At 54.9% G+C, this 15,511-nt stretch overlaps 1 protein-coding gene across 1 annotated transcript in view; it reads left to right on the forward strand.

The window, feature by feature from the left end:
- LOC103720236 (putative methyltransferase At1g78140, chloroplastic) overlaps positions 1–15,511 on the forward strand; it is a 22,186-nt gene continuing 6,675 nt past the window's right edge. Inside the window, exons 1-3 of the mRNA XM_008809846.5 lie at positions 1–274; positions 15,064–15,164; positions 15,321–15,461. Coding sequence (XP_008808068.4) covers positions 131–274; positions 15,064–15,164; positions 15,321–15,461 — 386 coding nt within the window. The 5' untranslated portion in view covers positions 1–130. The remainder of the gene's footprint in view (positions 275–15,063; positions 15,165–15,320; positions 15,462–15,511) is intronic.

Below are 15,511 nucleotides of genomic sequence, written 5' to 3' on the forward strand. Positions count from 1 at the left end.
TCTGCACCGTCCGATCGCTGGTGGGAGCGACTAAAACTGCCTGCGGCGCCTAATTTAAGATAGGCCTCGAGCCTTCGACATCTACTCAGAAAATATATAGCAGGGGGGACGAGGAAGAACAGCGGAGAGAATGGCCGCGGCCGTGGGGAGCCTGAGGGCCTTCGTTCCTCGTCGCTGCCTCCGCAACCGTGGGTGTCCAAGCGCGAAGCCTCCGCTCTCGGTTCGGATTCGAGCCTCCTCTTCCGTCACCGCCAGCGTCGAGGCTAACCCCGTGGTAAACAGGGCTCTCTCTTGATCTAAAATTTCGTGGTTCTTATTCTTCATTTTGGTTACCAAGCCGATCTTTCTTTCTTGATGGGTTTTCTTCAACCATCGTAAATCTTGAATAGAGTTTGATGCTGATCATTGCAAAGAACTACAAATGATGTTTATGTAACAGGGAATGAAGAATCGCAATTTACGTGACCTGTATCCACCATGCTACTATCATTGTTTCGAAAAATTAGATTATGATTAACAAATTCAGTCGATTTTTTGTCCTTAAGTTTTGTGATGGTTAGTGTTGCTGGAAATTGGACCCGGGGGCAATCTTCGGTCGAGGAGAGGGAGCGGGAGGTGGTTACTCACGGCGGGGCGGTGGTCCGTCGACGGGCGGCGTCCTCCGTCTGGGGCGATCGGCGAGAAGGAGCGGCTGATTCCCGCGGCTGGGCGACGATCCGACAGTGGGCGGCGTCCTCCGTCTGGGTGCCTGCACACGAGCCGGTGGCCGGGTCTTCCGGCGCCGGCCCTCCGACGCTCAAGTCAGGGAGGGGGCAAATCGTGTAGAGTAGAGGTAAACAGTGCCCGTCCCCAGTATCGATTTTCCAACCCCCTTTTATAGACCGGGGGTCGGTTTACCTGCGATGTAACGGGGCGAAGCCGTAGTACGGCTCGGCATGTCGTTCAGGTCGGCGCTTGGTCAGGCGAATAATTGCACTGATGTCGGCGATGAGGGCGTTGTACAACCCGAACTAGCACGCTACCAGGCGAATTTATTGCATCAGTGTCGGAGGTATGGCCGAGATCAGAGACTTATCACAGTTGACTAGACCCTGCTGGGCTTATTTGCCGTGGAGAGCTGGGAGTCCGTAGATGACAGGAGTCACGTGCATTAATTGTTGAGTGAGCCGGAGATCCACATTTATTGTGGAGTAAGCTGGAGATCCATATTTATTGTGGAGTGTGCCGGAGGATCACAGCGGTCATGCGCCATAAATGCCGGAGGGGCGTCATAGTACGGTCTCTGGCCGGACCTCGGAGACGTATAGCCGTAGTAGGTGGCTGACAAAAGTAGGCCTCGGGCATTGGGGTTTCTCTTAGGTCGGAGATTCCGAGTTCGGGTGCCGACTTCGGCCTTCCAGGGTCGACGATTGTGCGGCTTCTTTGGGGCATTCGTGTCATTTGGGGGAAAAACCTTATTCCCCCAACACTACCCCCCGACTTCCGAGTTCGAGCGGCTTGTGGGCTCGGACGTAGGAAGTAAAGTCCATCGTTAAAGTTGGGGGGCGAACTTCGTCCGCACCCTCATGTTTCTTGGAATTTTCGTGGCAGGACCTGCGCCCTTGGGCGTTTCGAGGTTACTTTGTTCGGCGAATTAATGATGGGGTCCATATCCCTACGTCTTTCGAGGCGACTATAGCGGGGGCGGTGTCTCTTGGATTACCGAGGTTGGTTTGTGAGGCGGACCCAGGATGAGGGTCCTCGGGTTCGACGAGGCGGCGCCTCGGCCCCACAATCGAGAGTTCCCGCTCATCAATGAGCGTGCCATTTTGGGTTTCAAAACGGACACGCGGCATGACCAGGGGTCGGACGCTTCCGATTTCGTGTTACCGGGTCATAATTTCGGGGGAGTGGAGGCCACACCGGGGCTCCACGTGTCCCAGATTTTATTAAACGAGGGGAGCGGGGGTGCCGTCCGCTCATTCTTCGAGGCGATGGGATTCTGTGGACCCATAATGAGGTCCCGAGATCCGATGGGACAACACTTTGATTTCGTATTCGATTTATTGATCCGGAGTGGATGCAGTGCCTCGGCCTTAGAGGTCGCCACGTGGCGCAGCCCGATCGGGGGATGGGAACCGACCCCATCGATCCGGGCCGTCAGGGGGGTCTATATAATCCCCACGAGTCTGCCCTAAAGGTCTTGTTTGGCTTCCCCTCATTTTCGTCGTCTTTTTTTTTCCTTGTTTTCTCCCTCAACCGAATTTTGCCGGCGGTGCCCGGAGCAATTTCTGGCAATGTCCAGTAGGTTTTCTTCCTGTTTTCACTAGAGTTTCCTCTTTTCTTCTCCTTGCCAACTTCCATTTTCTGCTCTTAATTTTTACTCCATTCTTCTGTGAGAATGAGTCTCGGTCCCGAAGAAGTTGGGTCGAATATGTCAGAGGAGGAACTGGAGACAATCCGCTCCCGTTTCTTCTTCCAGCCCGGGTTTCGTCTTGAAACCGCAGGGCCGGGGGACAGGGTGACGCAGCCGCCCCCAGGTCGGATCGCGGTTTACCGCGAGACACTCTGGGCGGGCCTGCGTTTTCCCACCCATGAGTTCGTGAGCAGCTTGCTGGCCGAGTACCAGCTCGTCCCGGCGCAGTTGGCTCCGAACTCATGGAGGACCATAATCGGGTTTTTGTCCCTGTGCCTCGGGCACGGGATCCCGATCACGGTAGGCCTTTTCCGCCAGTGTTTTCTGTTAAAGAAGAACCCGGCGGACGCAGGGTGGCTATATTTCGCCTTTCGGGGCGGTATGTCACTCTTCCGGGGCGCCCCTTCCTCGATCCACGAGTGGAAGGTGAAGTTTTTCTTCCTGGCGTCCGCGGCGCCTTGGGGGTTTGAGCCGAGGTGGGGACACCCACGGCTGAAGGCCCTCAACAGACTCTCCGAGCCCACGGGGAGGGAGCTGAGGATCCTAGACTCTGTGCGAGCCCTCGGGAGGGGCAACGACCTGACCGAGCTCCTGCGGGAGGACGCCCTGGCGAGCGTGGGTCTGAGCTCGGCGCGCCCCGAGGGTAAGGGCGGCTACGTTATTTTCATTCTTTGTCTTTCGCTTTTACTGCCACTGGCCTGACACTTAACAAAATTTTTGATTTCAGATATTCCCCGCATGCCGACCAGTAACACGTCGCTTTTTCCCGCCTGAGGAGGCGGGAGGCCGAGGCTGGGAGCCCCCCCAGCCTCGGAGGAGGGCGAGGACAGACGGCGCTTCCTCGTCGGCCGGGACGAGTGGCCCCGAGACGGGGGCCCCTGCGGCCGACCCGAGGCGGGAGCGGGTGGTCAGTGGTGCGAGCCCATCGGCCCCTCCTTGCCCTGCCCCCCTTGCCCAGCGGGGGGAATCATCCGTGGCCTGGCCGCAGCAGCCAGGACCCAGGCCTGCCCGAGGCCCCGAGGCGAGCGGCTCCGGGACCTCGGGTCCGATCGTGCCGAGCTCTTCCCGAGCTTTCCGAGAAGAGTCGGTTGAGCCAGACTCTTCCGTTCCTGAGGGGAGCTCGGCCCTTCAGGATGCCGAGGTCGCACGCTCCATGTTGCGGCGTGCAGTGCTCCCAGCGGACCGGGCCGTGTTCCGGGGGATTTCGCTGGAGGAGGTCGCCGGCAGTGCTTACTGCAGCACCGCCCGGGTAAGTTCCCTTCTTAATTTTCCTGAGTTATTAGCGTGCATACGTGCCTTTCAACTCACAATACCCTCGCTTCTCTTTTTTTTTTTTTTTCAGCATATTCTCGAGCTCGACACCATGGCGTTCCTCGCCCACGGGTATCGAGAAGAAGTTCGGCAGCTCGGCCAGCAGCTGGAGCCGGCCAAGAAAAGAATCGCCGAGCTAGAAGCGGTGTCGGCCGCGGCCGAGGCTCGGTGGGCGGCCACCGAGGCCGAGCGCCTTGCCGTGGTGGGGGCGCTTGAGGAGGAGAAGGCGGCTCACGCCATGACCAAGGCAACCATGCGCGGCACGGAGGCGCGCTTGGGGGAGGTCCAGGCCAGGGTCGCGGCCCTCGAGTATGAGGAGAGGGCCCTTCGCCTCCGACTCGAGCAACTTGAGGCCCGGGAGAGGAGGGCTCTCGAACGAGCCGAGCACGCCGTGGAGCTCTTCAAAGAGTCGTAAGAGTTCCGCGACATGTTGGAGGAGGAGACGGTCGACGGTTTCCTTCGAGGCTTCGAGAACTTCCGAGAGCAGGTGCGCCTGTACTGCCCTCAGTATGACTTCTCGACGGTCCGTCCGAGGGAGGACCGGGGCTGGGGGTCCGACGTGCGAGCCCTTCCCACCATCCTGACATCCGAGGCGGGAATATATGAGCAAGACCCCGCCGAGCCTTCGACGAGGGTAGCCGAGGCGGACGGTGTCATGGAGGTGGCTCTGGCGGCCGAGACGGACGCTGTCCCAGAGGTGGTGCCCGAAGCTCCTGCTCCTGACCCCGAGCCTGTTCCGGAGGAAGGTCTTGAGGTCATCAATGTGCCGGACGACCCCCCGGATGTGGCTCCCGCCGCTTAGGACATAGCATATTTTTCTTTTCTTTTTCATTGTATCCGGGGTCGGCCCTTGAGCGGCCGACTTCCAGTTTTGTAATTGGCCTTCCGGCCCTTTGTTAATGAAAAAGTATTTTTGCCATTCCGTGTTCATCTTTCCCTCTGTTGTCATGACCGAGGCCAGGGCCTTAGCGAACCGCCTCGATGGCCTAGCTTCGCATTTTAATTTCCGGGCTGCTTAACGAAATTGTCCTTCTTCCCGGGCTACATCTTAGCCTTCTCGGTTCCAGTCATCCCAACGAAGAGGAGCTCCGAGTCTTGAGTTTTTTAGAAAATTTCTCTAAGTCCTATAGCTCGGATTTGGGAGTCGTGGAGGTCATTGCGTTTAGCCTTTAGGGGAGTCCCAAGGCGTCGAGGTCGGGCCTTAGCCCTTTAACTAAGACCGGACTAGGTCTGTGCGTGCCGCTAATCGGGGAGTTTAGTCGGGTCTCCGAACTTAACTCCAAACCCCTCAGAGGGAGCGCGGGCCAATAGGCAGGTCATTACCGACGGTTTTCGTAGTTATTGTTCTCGGACTCTGCCGAGGCTTCGGTGAGCAAGGCTGGGTTTCCAGAGATTGCCTTGGTACCCGCGTTGGCTGGCACATTCGTGGCCGGGACCACTTTTTCAGCCGGACGTAGGAGTTTACGTCGAAGAGCCGAGTTGGGCACTAATTTATGAAATCCTCTGTACCAGTTTCGGAGGCTTGACGAACGGTGCATGCATAATGTAATTAGGAGGTCGACCCTAAGCCGACCCGTTAGAGAGGCCCGACTTTGGGGCGAGATAAGGCTCCAACATTAAGATTCCGCTCAGTAATATGTAAATAAAATTTGACAAGGAGGGCGTCCAGTTGAAGGTACCTCTTTCATTCTCAGAGTTATGCTTCGCATGGTGGAGTAGGCTGCCTCCCTTCCTTGTCGACCTGCGGAGTCATTTTTGACTTTAAGGGGGCTCGGGCTTCTCACGGACCCGACAGCACCCGCCGAGGTTGAGAGGGCTTGGGGAGACTTTATTGATTTGTAGCTCTTTGCGAGGTCGAGGGAGTTTGAGACCCAGTGGTCGGACCTCGGGGCACCTCAACCTTGGTCGAGGGGTCTTGTGTCAGGTCGGCGGGTCTGCGGACGCTTTGCTGACCTGTGGTACCTCCCGAGGTCGAGGGAGTCTGGTTCTCTACGGTCGACCCTCGGGGCATCCCGACCTTAGTCGAGGGGGCGCTACGGGGGGCCGCGAAGGTACTACCCCGTTGTTGGTGATGAGCGCCACGGGGGGCCGCGAAGGTACTACCCCGTCTTCCCGAAGTGTCGAGGGGTCTGGGTACGCACTGTCGACACTCGGGGCATCTCGACCTTAGTCGAGGGATCGCTCGCTTCGGGGATCGGGGATCGTCGACCGCTCCTGGGGGTCCACTTCGTGGCGCCCCAGGTGGAGCCACCCTTTCCACCCCTCACGGCGCCTTTCCGAGGTCGAGGGAGTCTGGTTCTCTACGGTCGACCCTCGGGGCATCCCGACCTTAGTCGAGGGGGCGCTACGGGGGGCCGCGAAGGTACTACCCCGTTGTTGGTGATGAGCGCCACGGGGGGCCGCGAAGGTACTACCCCGTCTTCCCGAAGTGTCGAGGGGTCTGGGTACGCACTGTCGACACTCGGGGCATCTCGACCTTAGTCGAGGGATCGCTCGCTTCGGGGATCGGGGATCGTCGACCGCTCCTGGGGGTCCACTTCGTGGCGCCCCAGGTGGAGCCACCCTTTCCACCCCTCACGGCGCCTTCCCGAGGTCGAGGGAGTCTGGTTCTCTACGGTCGACCCTCGGGGCATCCCGACCTTAGTCGAGGGGGCGCTACGGGGGGCCGCGAAGGTACTACCCCGTTGTTGGTGATGAGCGCCACGGGGGGCCGCGAAGGTACTACCCCGTCTTTCCGAAGTGTCGAGGGGTCTGGGCACGCACTGTCGACACTCGGGGCATCTCGGCCTAAGTCGAGGAATCCTGCTCCATTCCACGTCTCATCGTTCTTGCGATTCTTCCCGAGGTCGAGGGAGTTTGGGACTCTACGGTCGAGCCTCGAGGCATCCCGATTTTGGCCGGGGAATCTGAGGATCACAGACGACCCAATATTAAAAGAGGATTACAGTTATCAAGGTGAGAGAAATATTTGCAGAAAAAGGAGCTGAGTCCATTGTCCTGATTGTTTTGAACCCCTTAAGGTTTCATTGGTAATACATCCGTAGATTCTCGGAGTTCCAGCTTCGTGGGATCAGAGTCCCCTCCAGGGACTTCAATTTGTACGCCCCTGGTCGTTGTACCCGGGCGATTTGATACGGCCCTTCCCAATTTGGGGCGAGCTTTCCTTGCTCGGTCGGTTGAGAAGCCTCGGCTCTCCTGAGGACGAGGTCCCCTACTTTGAAGAGCTTGGGCTTGACTCTGGAGTTGTAGTATTGGGCCGTTCGCTGTTGGTATCTCGCCATGCGAACCCGGGCGATCTCTCTCGTTTCTTCGACAAGGTCCAAGTTGCTCCTTAGCTGGGAAGAGTTGGTGTCGGGGTCGTAATGCTCCATTCTGGGAGAAGGCAGGCCGATCTCCAGCGGGATGACGGCCTCAGTGCCGTATGCTAGGTTGAAGGGGGTCTCTCCCGTGGGTAGTCGGAACGTGGTCCGGTACGCCCAAAGGACATTGTACAAGTCCTCGACCCACTGTCCTTTGGACCGATCAAGCCTAGCTTTAAGTCCCTGCAAAATAGTTCGGTTAGTTACCTCGGTTTCTCCGTTTGTCTGGGGATGGGCAACCGAGGTGAAGCGATGATCAATGCCGAGTTCAGAGCAAAACTCCCTGAAATGAATATTGTCAAATTGTCGACCATTATCAGATATAAGGATACGGGGTAGTCCGAATCGGCAGATTATAGACTTCCACACGAAATCCCGCATCTTTTGCTCGGTGATCCGGGCGACAGGTTCGGCCTCGACCCATTTGGTGAAATAGTCGATGGAGACGACCAGGAACTTTCTCTGTCCGGTGGCGAGGGGAAAGGGCCCCAGGATGTCGATCCCCCATTGGGCAAACGGCCAGGGGGCGATGATGGAGGTCAGCAGAGCTGAAGGTCGGCGCTGGATATTGGCGTTTCGCTGGCACCGATCGCACTTGCGGACGAAATCTGTTGCGTCTTTTTGGAGTGTGGGCCAGTAATATCCCTGCCGCAGGATCTTATGGGCCAAGGCCCGGCCCCCCAGGTGATTTCCGCAGATCCCTTCATGGACCTCTCGGAGAGCATAGTCCGCCTCGGAGGGGCGGAGGCATCTGAGAAGGGGGGAAGTAAATGATCGTCGATAGAGCCTGTTCTCGTATAGGACATACCGGGGGGCCTGGCGCTTGATTCGGCGAGCCTCCATCTCGTCATGAGGTAGGGTTCCGTCCTGAAGGTAGCAGACGAGCCCGTCGATCCAGCTTGGCTCGGAGCCGATGCACATGGTAGGCTCGGGTCCCTCCGTGCTGGGGGTCTGAAGATACTCGAGCGCGGTTCCCTTAGGAAGCTCGCTCATGCGGGAGCTTGCCAGCTTGGATAGCTGGTCTGCCCTGAGGTTTTCCGTTCTGGGAATGTACTGAATGTTGAAAGAATTCAGGGCAGATATGAGTTCCCGCACCTTTTGGAGATACTTTTGCATGGATGGCTCTTTAGCTTCAAAATCTCCTTGGACCTGGTTCACCACCAGCTGGGAGTCGCTGAATGCCGTCAAGTCTCCCACGTTTAGTTCTTTCGCCAGTTTGAGCCCGGCGATGAGGGCCTCATACTCGGCCTCATTGTTCGAGGCCGGAAACTCGAGGCGCAGGGCTTGCTCAGCCACCACTCCGTCTGGACTAGTGAGGATAAGTCCGGCCCCGCTACCCCCCGAGGTCGAAGACCCGTCCGAGTGCAGGACCCATGGCTGCCTCGGGGCCTCCTCCGCGGGTCCAGATGGCAGGTCGGGGTCGTCCGGAAGGGTGCACTCCACGATGAAGTCGGCGAGTATCTGAGCTTTGATAGCCGGCCTGGGCCGATATTCGAGGTCGAATTCTCCGAGCTCGACCGCCCATTTGGCGATCCTCCCCGCACGATCCGACCTCTGCAATATTTGCTTCATGGGCTGGTCGGTCAATATAGCTATCGTGTGGGCTTGGAAGTAAGGCCTGAGTCTCCGAGCCGAGATGATGAGAGCTAAGATGGTCTTCTCAAGTTTAGAATAACGGGTCTCGGCATCCCTGAGAACCCGGCTGGTGTAATAGACCGGCTTTTGGAGCTTGTCCTCTTCCCGGACGAGAACTGAGCTCACTGCGGCTGGGGAGGCGGCCAGATATAAATAAAGGACCTCGCCTTTCCGGGGCTTGGTGAGCAGCGGGGGAGAAGCCAGAAGGCTCCGAAGATCTTCAAAGGCCTGCTGGCATTCTTCTGTCCACCGGAAGTCTTTCGGCCGTTTGAGGCTCTTGAAGAAGGGGAGGCAACGCTCGGCTGACCGAGAGACGAACCTTCCCAGGGCGGCTACCCGCCCCGCGAGCCGCTGCACCTCCTTAACTGTCTTTGGAGGCGACATCTCTTGCAGTGCCCGGATTTTCTCCGGGTTGGCCTCAATTCCGCGCTGGGTCACTATGAAACCCAGGAACTTGCCCGAGGTGACCCCGAACGCGCACTTCGCCGGATTGAGTTTCATTTGATATTTTCTGAGCTTGGCGAACGTCTCGTCGAGATCGGCTATGTGGTGTTCCGCCGCTCGGCTCTTCACCAACATGTCGTCCACGTAGACTTCCATGTTCCGGCCGATCTGGTCTTTAAAAATCTGGCTGACCAGCCTCTGATAGGTGGCCCCAGCGTTTTTCAGGCCAAAGGGCATCACCTTATAGCAGTAGGTGCCCTTGTCGGTGATGAAGGCCGTCTTCTCCTCGTCTTCTGGCGCCATTCGGATTTGATTGTATCCTGAAAAGGCGTCCATAAAAGTTAGCAGTTGGTGTCCTGAGGTGGAGTCGACGAGCTGGTCGATGCTCGGGAGGGGGAAACTGTCTTTTGGGCAGGCCTTGTTCAGGTCGGTGTAGTCCACACACATACGCCATTTTCCGTTAGCCTTCTTTACGAGGACTATGTTGGCGAGCCAGTCCGGGTAGGAGACCTCCCGGATGAAGCCGGCTCCGAGGAGTTTGTCCACCTCCTCGGCCGCAGCTCGTTGTCGCTCGGGGGCGGAGCCTCTTTTCTTCTGCTTTACAGGCCTGCTGGTTGGTTTCACCTGAAGTCGGTGGACCATGACCTCAGGGTCAATTCCTGGCACGTCCGCGGGCGACCAGGCGAAGACGTCGGCATTATCCTGCAGGAAGCTGACGAGGCGATCCCTCTCATGGGCGCCGAGGCCGGAGCCGACCTGCACGGTTAGCTTGGGAAAATTTTCTCGTAGTGGGATTTGAATAAGGAGCTCACCGGGCTCTACTTGCTTCTTCCAGGGGGTGTCCCTCGCATCGAGGGTTTCTATGGGGAGTGAGGGGCGCGTCGGGCGGTCTGGCGCCTCAGCTGGTTGTTTCACTGTGTGGGCCGCCATGTAGCATTGCTTGGCGACCAGTTGGTCTCCGTGGACCTCGCCTACTCCTTGGCCGGTGGGGAACCTCATGAGTAAATGGCGAGTTGAAACCACGGCTCGAAGGGTGTTTAACCCTGGGCGCCCAAGGATGGCGTTGTAGACCGAGGGCAGACGGACCACCAAGAAGTCCATCCTCACAGTGCTCTCCCGGGGGGCGAGGCCAACTGTGACAAGGAAGCTAGCCTCACCTTCAACCGAGACCGCATCTCCGGTAAACCCGACTAGCGAGGCATTGATTCTCCGGAGATGTCTTCCTGTCAACCCCATTTTTTGGTAGGCATGGTAGTACAAAATGTTGGCTGAACTTCCATTGTCAACTAGGACACGCTTTACATCAAACCTATTTACAATCATGGAGATGACCACAGCGTCATCGTGAGGGGTCTCGACCCCTTCTAAGTCCTCGTCCGAGAACGAGATGACTTCATCAGTACGTGGGCGCTTCGGGGGTGTTCCCTGGGCGGCCGTTCCTGCCGAGGCCCGCCCGATCATGTTGATGGTGCCGGCGATGGGCCTGTTGTCGCCTGGATTTTCGGTTGGTGCGACATTCTCCGCCGGCCTTCTTTCCTCAGGTCGATTCCTCACGAACCGGTTGAGTACTCCCCGTCGGATGAGCGCTTCTATCTCGTCCCGGAGTTGGAAGCAGTCCTCCGTGTCGTGCCCACGGTCTCGGTGGAAGCGGCAATACTTCCTGGTATTTCGGGGAAATCCCGTGTCTCGCATAGGAGGCGGGGGTCGGAAGAAGTCCCGACCCTCAATTTCCATCAGGATCTCGGCCCGGGGAGCATTGACGGGTGTATAGTTCTCGTACCTCGCCTGGTACGTCCGGGGCCGTGGTGGAGACCTCGGACGAGGAGGTGTCCTCTGCTGAGGTCGCCCCTGCTGACGGGGCGGACTCCTCAGTCTGGGGAGATTTTTCTCTCTGCGGGGAGACCGGCTCCTTTGTCGGCCGCGCTCCTCGCGGCGCTTCTTCTGCTTCTTAGAGGCGGGCTCGATTGCTCCCCGCCTGGAGGCGACTGCCTCCTCGGCCTTGGCATACTTCCGGGCTCGGGCCAGCATTTCGGTGAAGTCGGCCGGGAAGCTCTTCTCGATGGAGAAGAGGAATCGGTAGGAGCGAACCCCAGTTTTCAGAGCCGACATGGCTATCGATTGGTCTAGCTCGCGGACCTCCCATGTGGCGGCGGTAAAGCGGTCCAGGTACTCTTTGAGGGACTCCCCCTCCTTCTGCTTGATGTCCAGGAGGGAGTCTGATGTCCGTCGCTGGCGCCGGCTGGCAGCAAAGTTGGTGGCGAACTGCCTGCCGAGCTGCTCAAAGGAGGACACCGTGTTCGGCTTCAGTCCAGAAAACCAAAGCCGAGCGGTCCCTCGGAGGGTCGCTGGAAAGGCTTTGCAGAGTATGGCCTCCGAGGACCCTTGTAGGGCCATGAGGGCCCGATAACTCTCCAAGTGGTCGAGGGGGTCGGTGATTCCGCTGTAGGGCTCCACCTGAGGCATTTTGAATCTCACGGGAACCGGCTCGTCCTCGATCTGGCGGGAGAAGGGGGACTTGGCAGTGAACTCAAAGTCCCCTTCCTGTCTTGCCTTCTTGCCGTGGAGTGCCGCAATCTGGCGCTCCAGATGCTCAACTTTTCGGTCGAGCTCCCCCACCCGTGGGATTGTCGTTGTGGTTTGCGCCGGCCCTTGGCGGTCCGGGGCTGACTCCGCCTCGGAAAGTTGGGGTCTCCGATCGAAACCTTCTCTCGGTAACTCCCTACGGGGAGTAGCCCGTTCTCCGTTGTTGGCTCTGGAGGAGCCATGCAGATTTTGACTGGGGAGAACCGGGCCGTTGGGGAGACACTCCGGCGGGGCCTGGGCCTGCGGGGGAAGCGCCGATGAAGCTTCCACGCGCCGTAGGCCCTGCACGGCGGCGGCCAGGGCCTGGACTTGCTGTACCAGGGCATTGAACTGTTCCAGCTGGACCTGAGGACCTGGGTCAGCTGGAGTTGGGGAATTCTGGACGGAGTGTCCAGGACTTTGCGGGGGACGCCGGGAGACGTTAGAGGCTCCCTTACTTCTCAACTTCATGACTGCTACTCGGGCCCTTCTTCTAGCGCCAACTGTTGCTGGAAATTGGACCCGGGGGCAATCTTCGGTCGAGGAGAGGGAGCGGGAGGTGGTTACTCACGGCGGGGCGGTGGTCCGTCGACGGGCGGCGTCCTCCGTCTGGGGCGATCGGCGAGAAGGAGCGGCTGATTCCCGCGGCTGGGCGACGATCCGACAGTGGGCGGCGTCCTCCGTCTGGGTGCCTGCACACGAGCCGGTGGCCGGGTCTTCCGGCGCTGGCCCTCCGACGCTCAAGTCAGGGAGGGGGCAAATCGTGTAGAGTAGAGGTAAACAGTGCCCGTCCCCAGTATCGATTTTCCAACCCCCTTTTATAGACCGGGGGTCGGTTTACCTGCGATGTAACGGGGCGAAGCCGTAGTACGGCTCGGCATGTCGTTCAGGTCGGCGCTTGGTCAGGCGAATAATTGCACTGATGTCGGCGATGAGGGCGTTGTACAACCCGAACTAGCACGCTACCAGGCGAATTTATTGCATCAGTGTCGGAGGTATGGCCGAGATCAGAGACTTATCACAGTTGACTAGACCCTGCTGGGCTTATTTGCCGTGGAGAGCTGGGAGTCCGTAGATGACAGGAGTCACGTGCATTAATTGTTGAGTGAGCCGGAGATCCACATTTATTGTGGAGTAAGCTGGAGATCCATATTTATTGTGGAGTGTGCCGGAGGATCACAGCGGTCATGCACCATAAATGCCGGAGGGGCGTCATAGTACGGTCTCTGGCCGGACCTCGGAGACGTATAGCCGTAGTAGGTGGCTGACAAAAGTAGGCCTCGGGCATTGGGGTTTCTCTTAGGTCGGAGATTCCGAGTTCGGGTGCCGACTTCGGCCTTTCAGGATCGACGATTGTGCGGCTTCTTTGGGGCATTCGTGTCATTTGGGGGAAAAACCTTATTCCCCCAACAGTTAGCTTAAACGTTTACGGGATGTCCCTTTTTTGCCCCCCTTTCTTGTGAATGTAATGGAGGGCCGAAGTCCACCAGCTTCTATTAGAGGAAAAAGGAGAAAGAATTTACAGGTTCCCTGTAAAGTAGGGAGAAAAGAAGAGGAAAATGGGATGTCGGATGATTAAAAATGTGGGATTTTTTAGTTCATTTTAGTTCAAAAAATTTAAAAAATATGACATTTTTGGTGGATGAATTTATTGGTAATATAGGCAGTAGTTTGGAGGGTGATAGGCTGTTGAGGGTCACGGATTTAGAATTTCAACAGAGATGAACAGGGTGTTGTCTCAGATAGATGATGTTATAGTCTTTTTATCACCTGATCAAAATCTAATTTTTGATCGCAATGAGATGGAACAGAGGATTTTTTATTTTTTATTTGCTGTAATTTTGCTATAGGAGCATCCGACAAGAGACAAAAATGGCAGAATTATGGAGCCTTGTAAGTTACCTCTCAAGCAATTGAACTTGGAAAAAAAGAAACTTGGGTCTCAGCATCAACCAGCATGCCTATTTTGCTACAATAGGAGCATCCTACAAGAGACAAAAATAGCAAAATAGTGAAGCCTGATAAGTTACCTCTCAAGCAATTGAACTGGGAAAATTGAAAAATGAAACTTGGGTCTGAGCATAACCCAACATGCCTTATTGAAAACGTGTGGAGTTGGGCTTACTTTCTTTCAACATCCATTCCTAGTAACTGTCTACAACCTTCTTCCAACAAAAAAAGGAAATCATCACTTCCATCCATTTTTTTTAGGTACCATCCTTTGTGTTTTTGACCATTAAATTCTAATAACTATTTATTGTGATCTCTTTGAATTCTCTTCTGGGTATATGCGTAGCTCTACCTCCATTATCCTTGAACTATACTGGTACAACTAATGATTCATATAATATTCTAGCTTCCACCATACTTATTCCTAGTTTTTTACACATCCATCATTCTCATCATACGTATTATCTGTCTAGACTTAGTCCTAGTTTTTAACACATCCATCATTCTCATCTTATGTATTATCTGCCTAGACCTTATTTAGTGCTCCAAATTTTTGTTGGTAGTACTAGCCACATCATTGCATCATTATGTTATCCTTTAGTCTGTACAAAGATAAGACAAAAGTATACCTCCTTTCTCATGTATAATAGATCAAACATAAAGGAAGTTATCACAAAGGAGCACTTCTTGGTCCTTTATGCTCACCAAGACTATATTTGACTTTAATATCCACTTCGTGCACAAGCAAATGACCTCCCAAATATATGATTTAGGTTTCTAGGTATTTTGATAACATAGATTATGACCAATAGTGTGAATTTTCCATCCAGAATGTCCATCTCTGATTTTGAATTGATAGATTTTGTTTTCAATCCTTCTGGAAAGAATGTCCATCTCACTCTCACTCTAGCATATATCTATGTACATATAGTTGTGCAACCATGTTGTAATAACTGGTCACGTAAAACCTATTACACCACTTCCAATGGATCCAAAAGCTAATAGTTAGGGCCTGTTAGCATGAAGCCACAAACACATCAACTTAGTAACTATTCTTAAATGAAGTAATTAATAATGCTTTGACAATTCATCTTCGAGCTTTATTTTTCAAAAATATTATACATATTGCTGTAGAAGGATTAAAGTCTTTCATTGTGGTGGTGCGCCAGCCTGGCATTGGCATGATAAAATTTTTACTATGCCTTGCCATGTGCCATCTCAATACTGGCACGGTTTGGATGGCAGCATGCCAAGTAGTGTGCATGCCCCATATCATGCCAATGCAGCATTGAGGTAAGGGACTGACTAGCAAATTGCATATTGTTCAGTGTTGTGCTTTGCTGGTTGGCACTTAAATTATGAATGTTGTTGTCTCTGATAACCTTTTCTCTGCTCTTGTGTTTTCAGGATCCTATTCCAGATGCAAAAGTTAGCACTGGGATGAATAATTTAGGCTGTCCTGTTTGTTATTATCCATTAATCAGTAAAAGTAATGCAAGCCAAACTGTGTAAGTTATCTGATTTTGCCTTGATAGAAGGAGGCTCTTCTCTACCTGTCAGCTTTTGATCCCTAAGATAATGAAGATCGTTTCCCCAGTGTTCTTACACTTTTAAATCATATGCTAATCGTTTATTTTATGTTGCACTGGATGAGTTTATTACAGAGCATCACCAGCTGGGTCTGATGTTGAATGCCATATTTGCAAGAAAGATTACTTCAATAATGGAATATATCTGGATCTGACAGTATCTAGTGGCTCAAAAGAGTACACTGAAACTGTGCCAGCTGGAACAGAACTTTTTAGGTACCTATTTACCTTTAAACTTTTAAAGAATTCTATATCATATCTGTTGC

This window comes from Phoenix dactylifera, chromosome 7, assembly GCF_051530095.1.
Source record: "Phoenix dactylifera cultivar Ajwa chromosome 7, Ajwa_hap1_PhDact_Kaust_v1.1, whole genome shotgun sequence".
Taxonomy (NCBI): domain Eukaryota; kingdom Viridiplantae; phylum Streptophyta; class Magnoliopsida; order Arecales; family Arecaceae; genus Phoenix; species Phoenix dactylifera.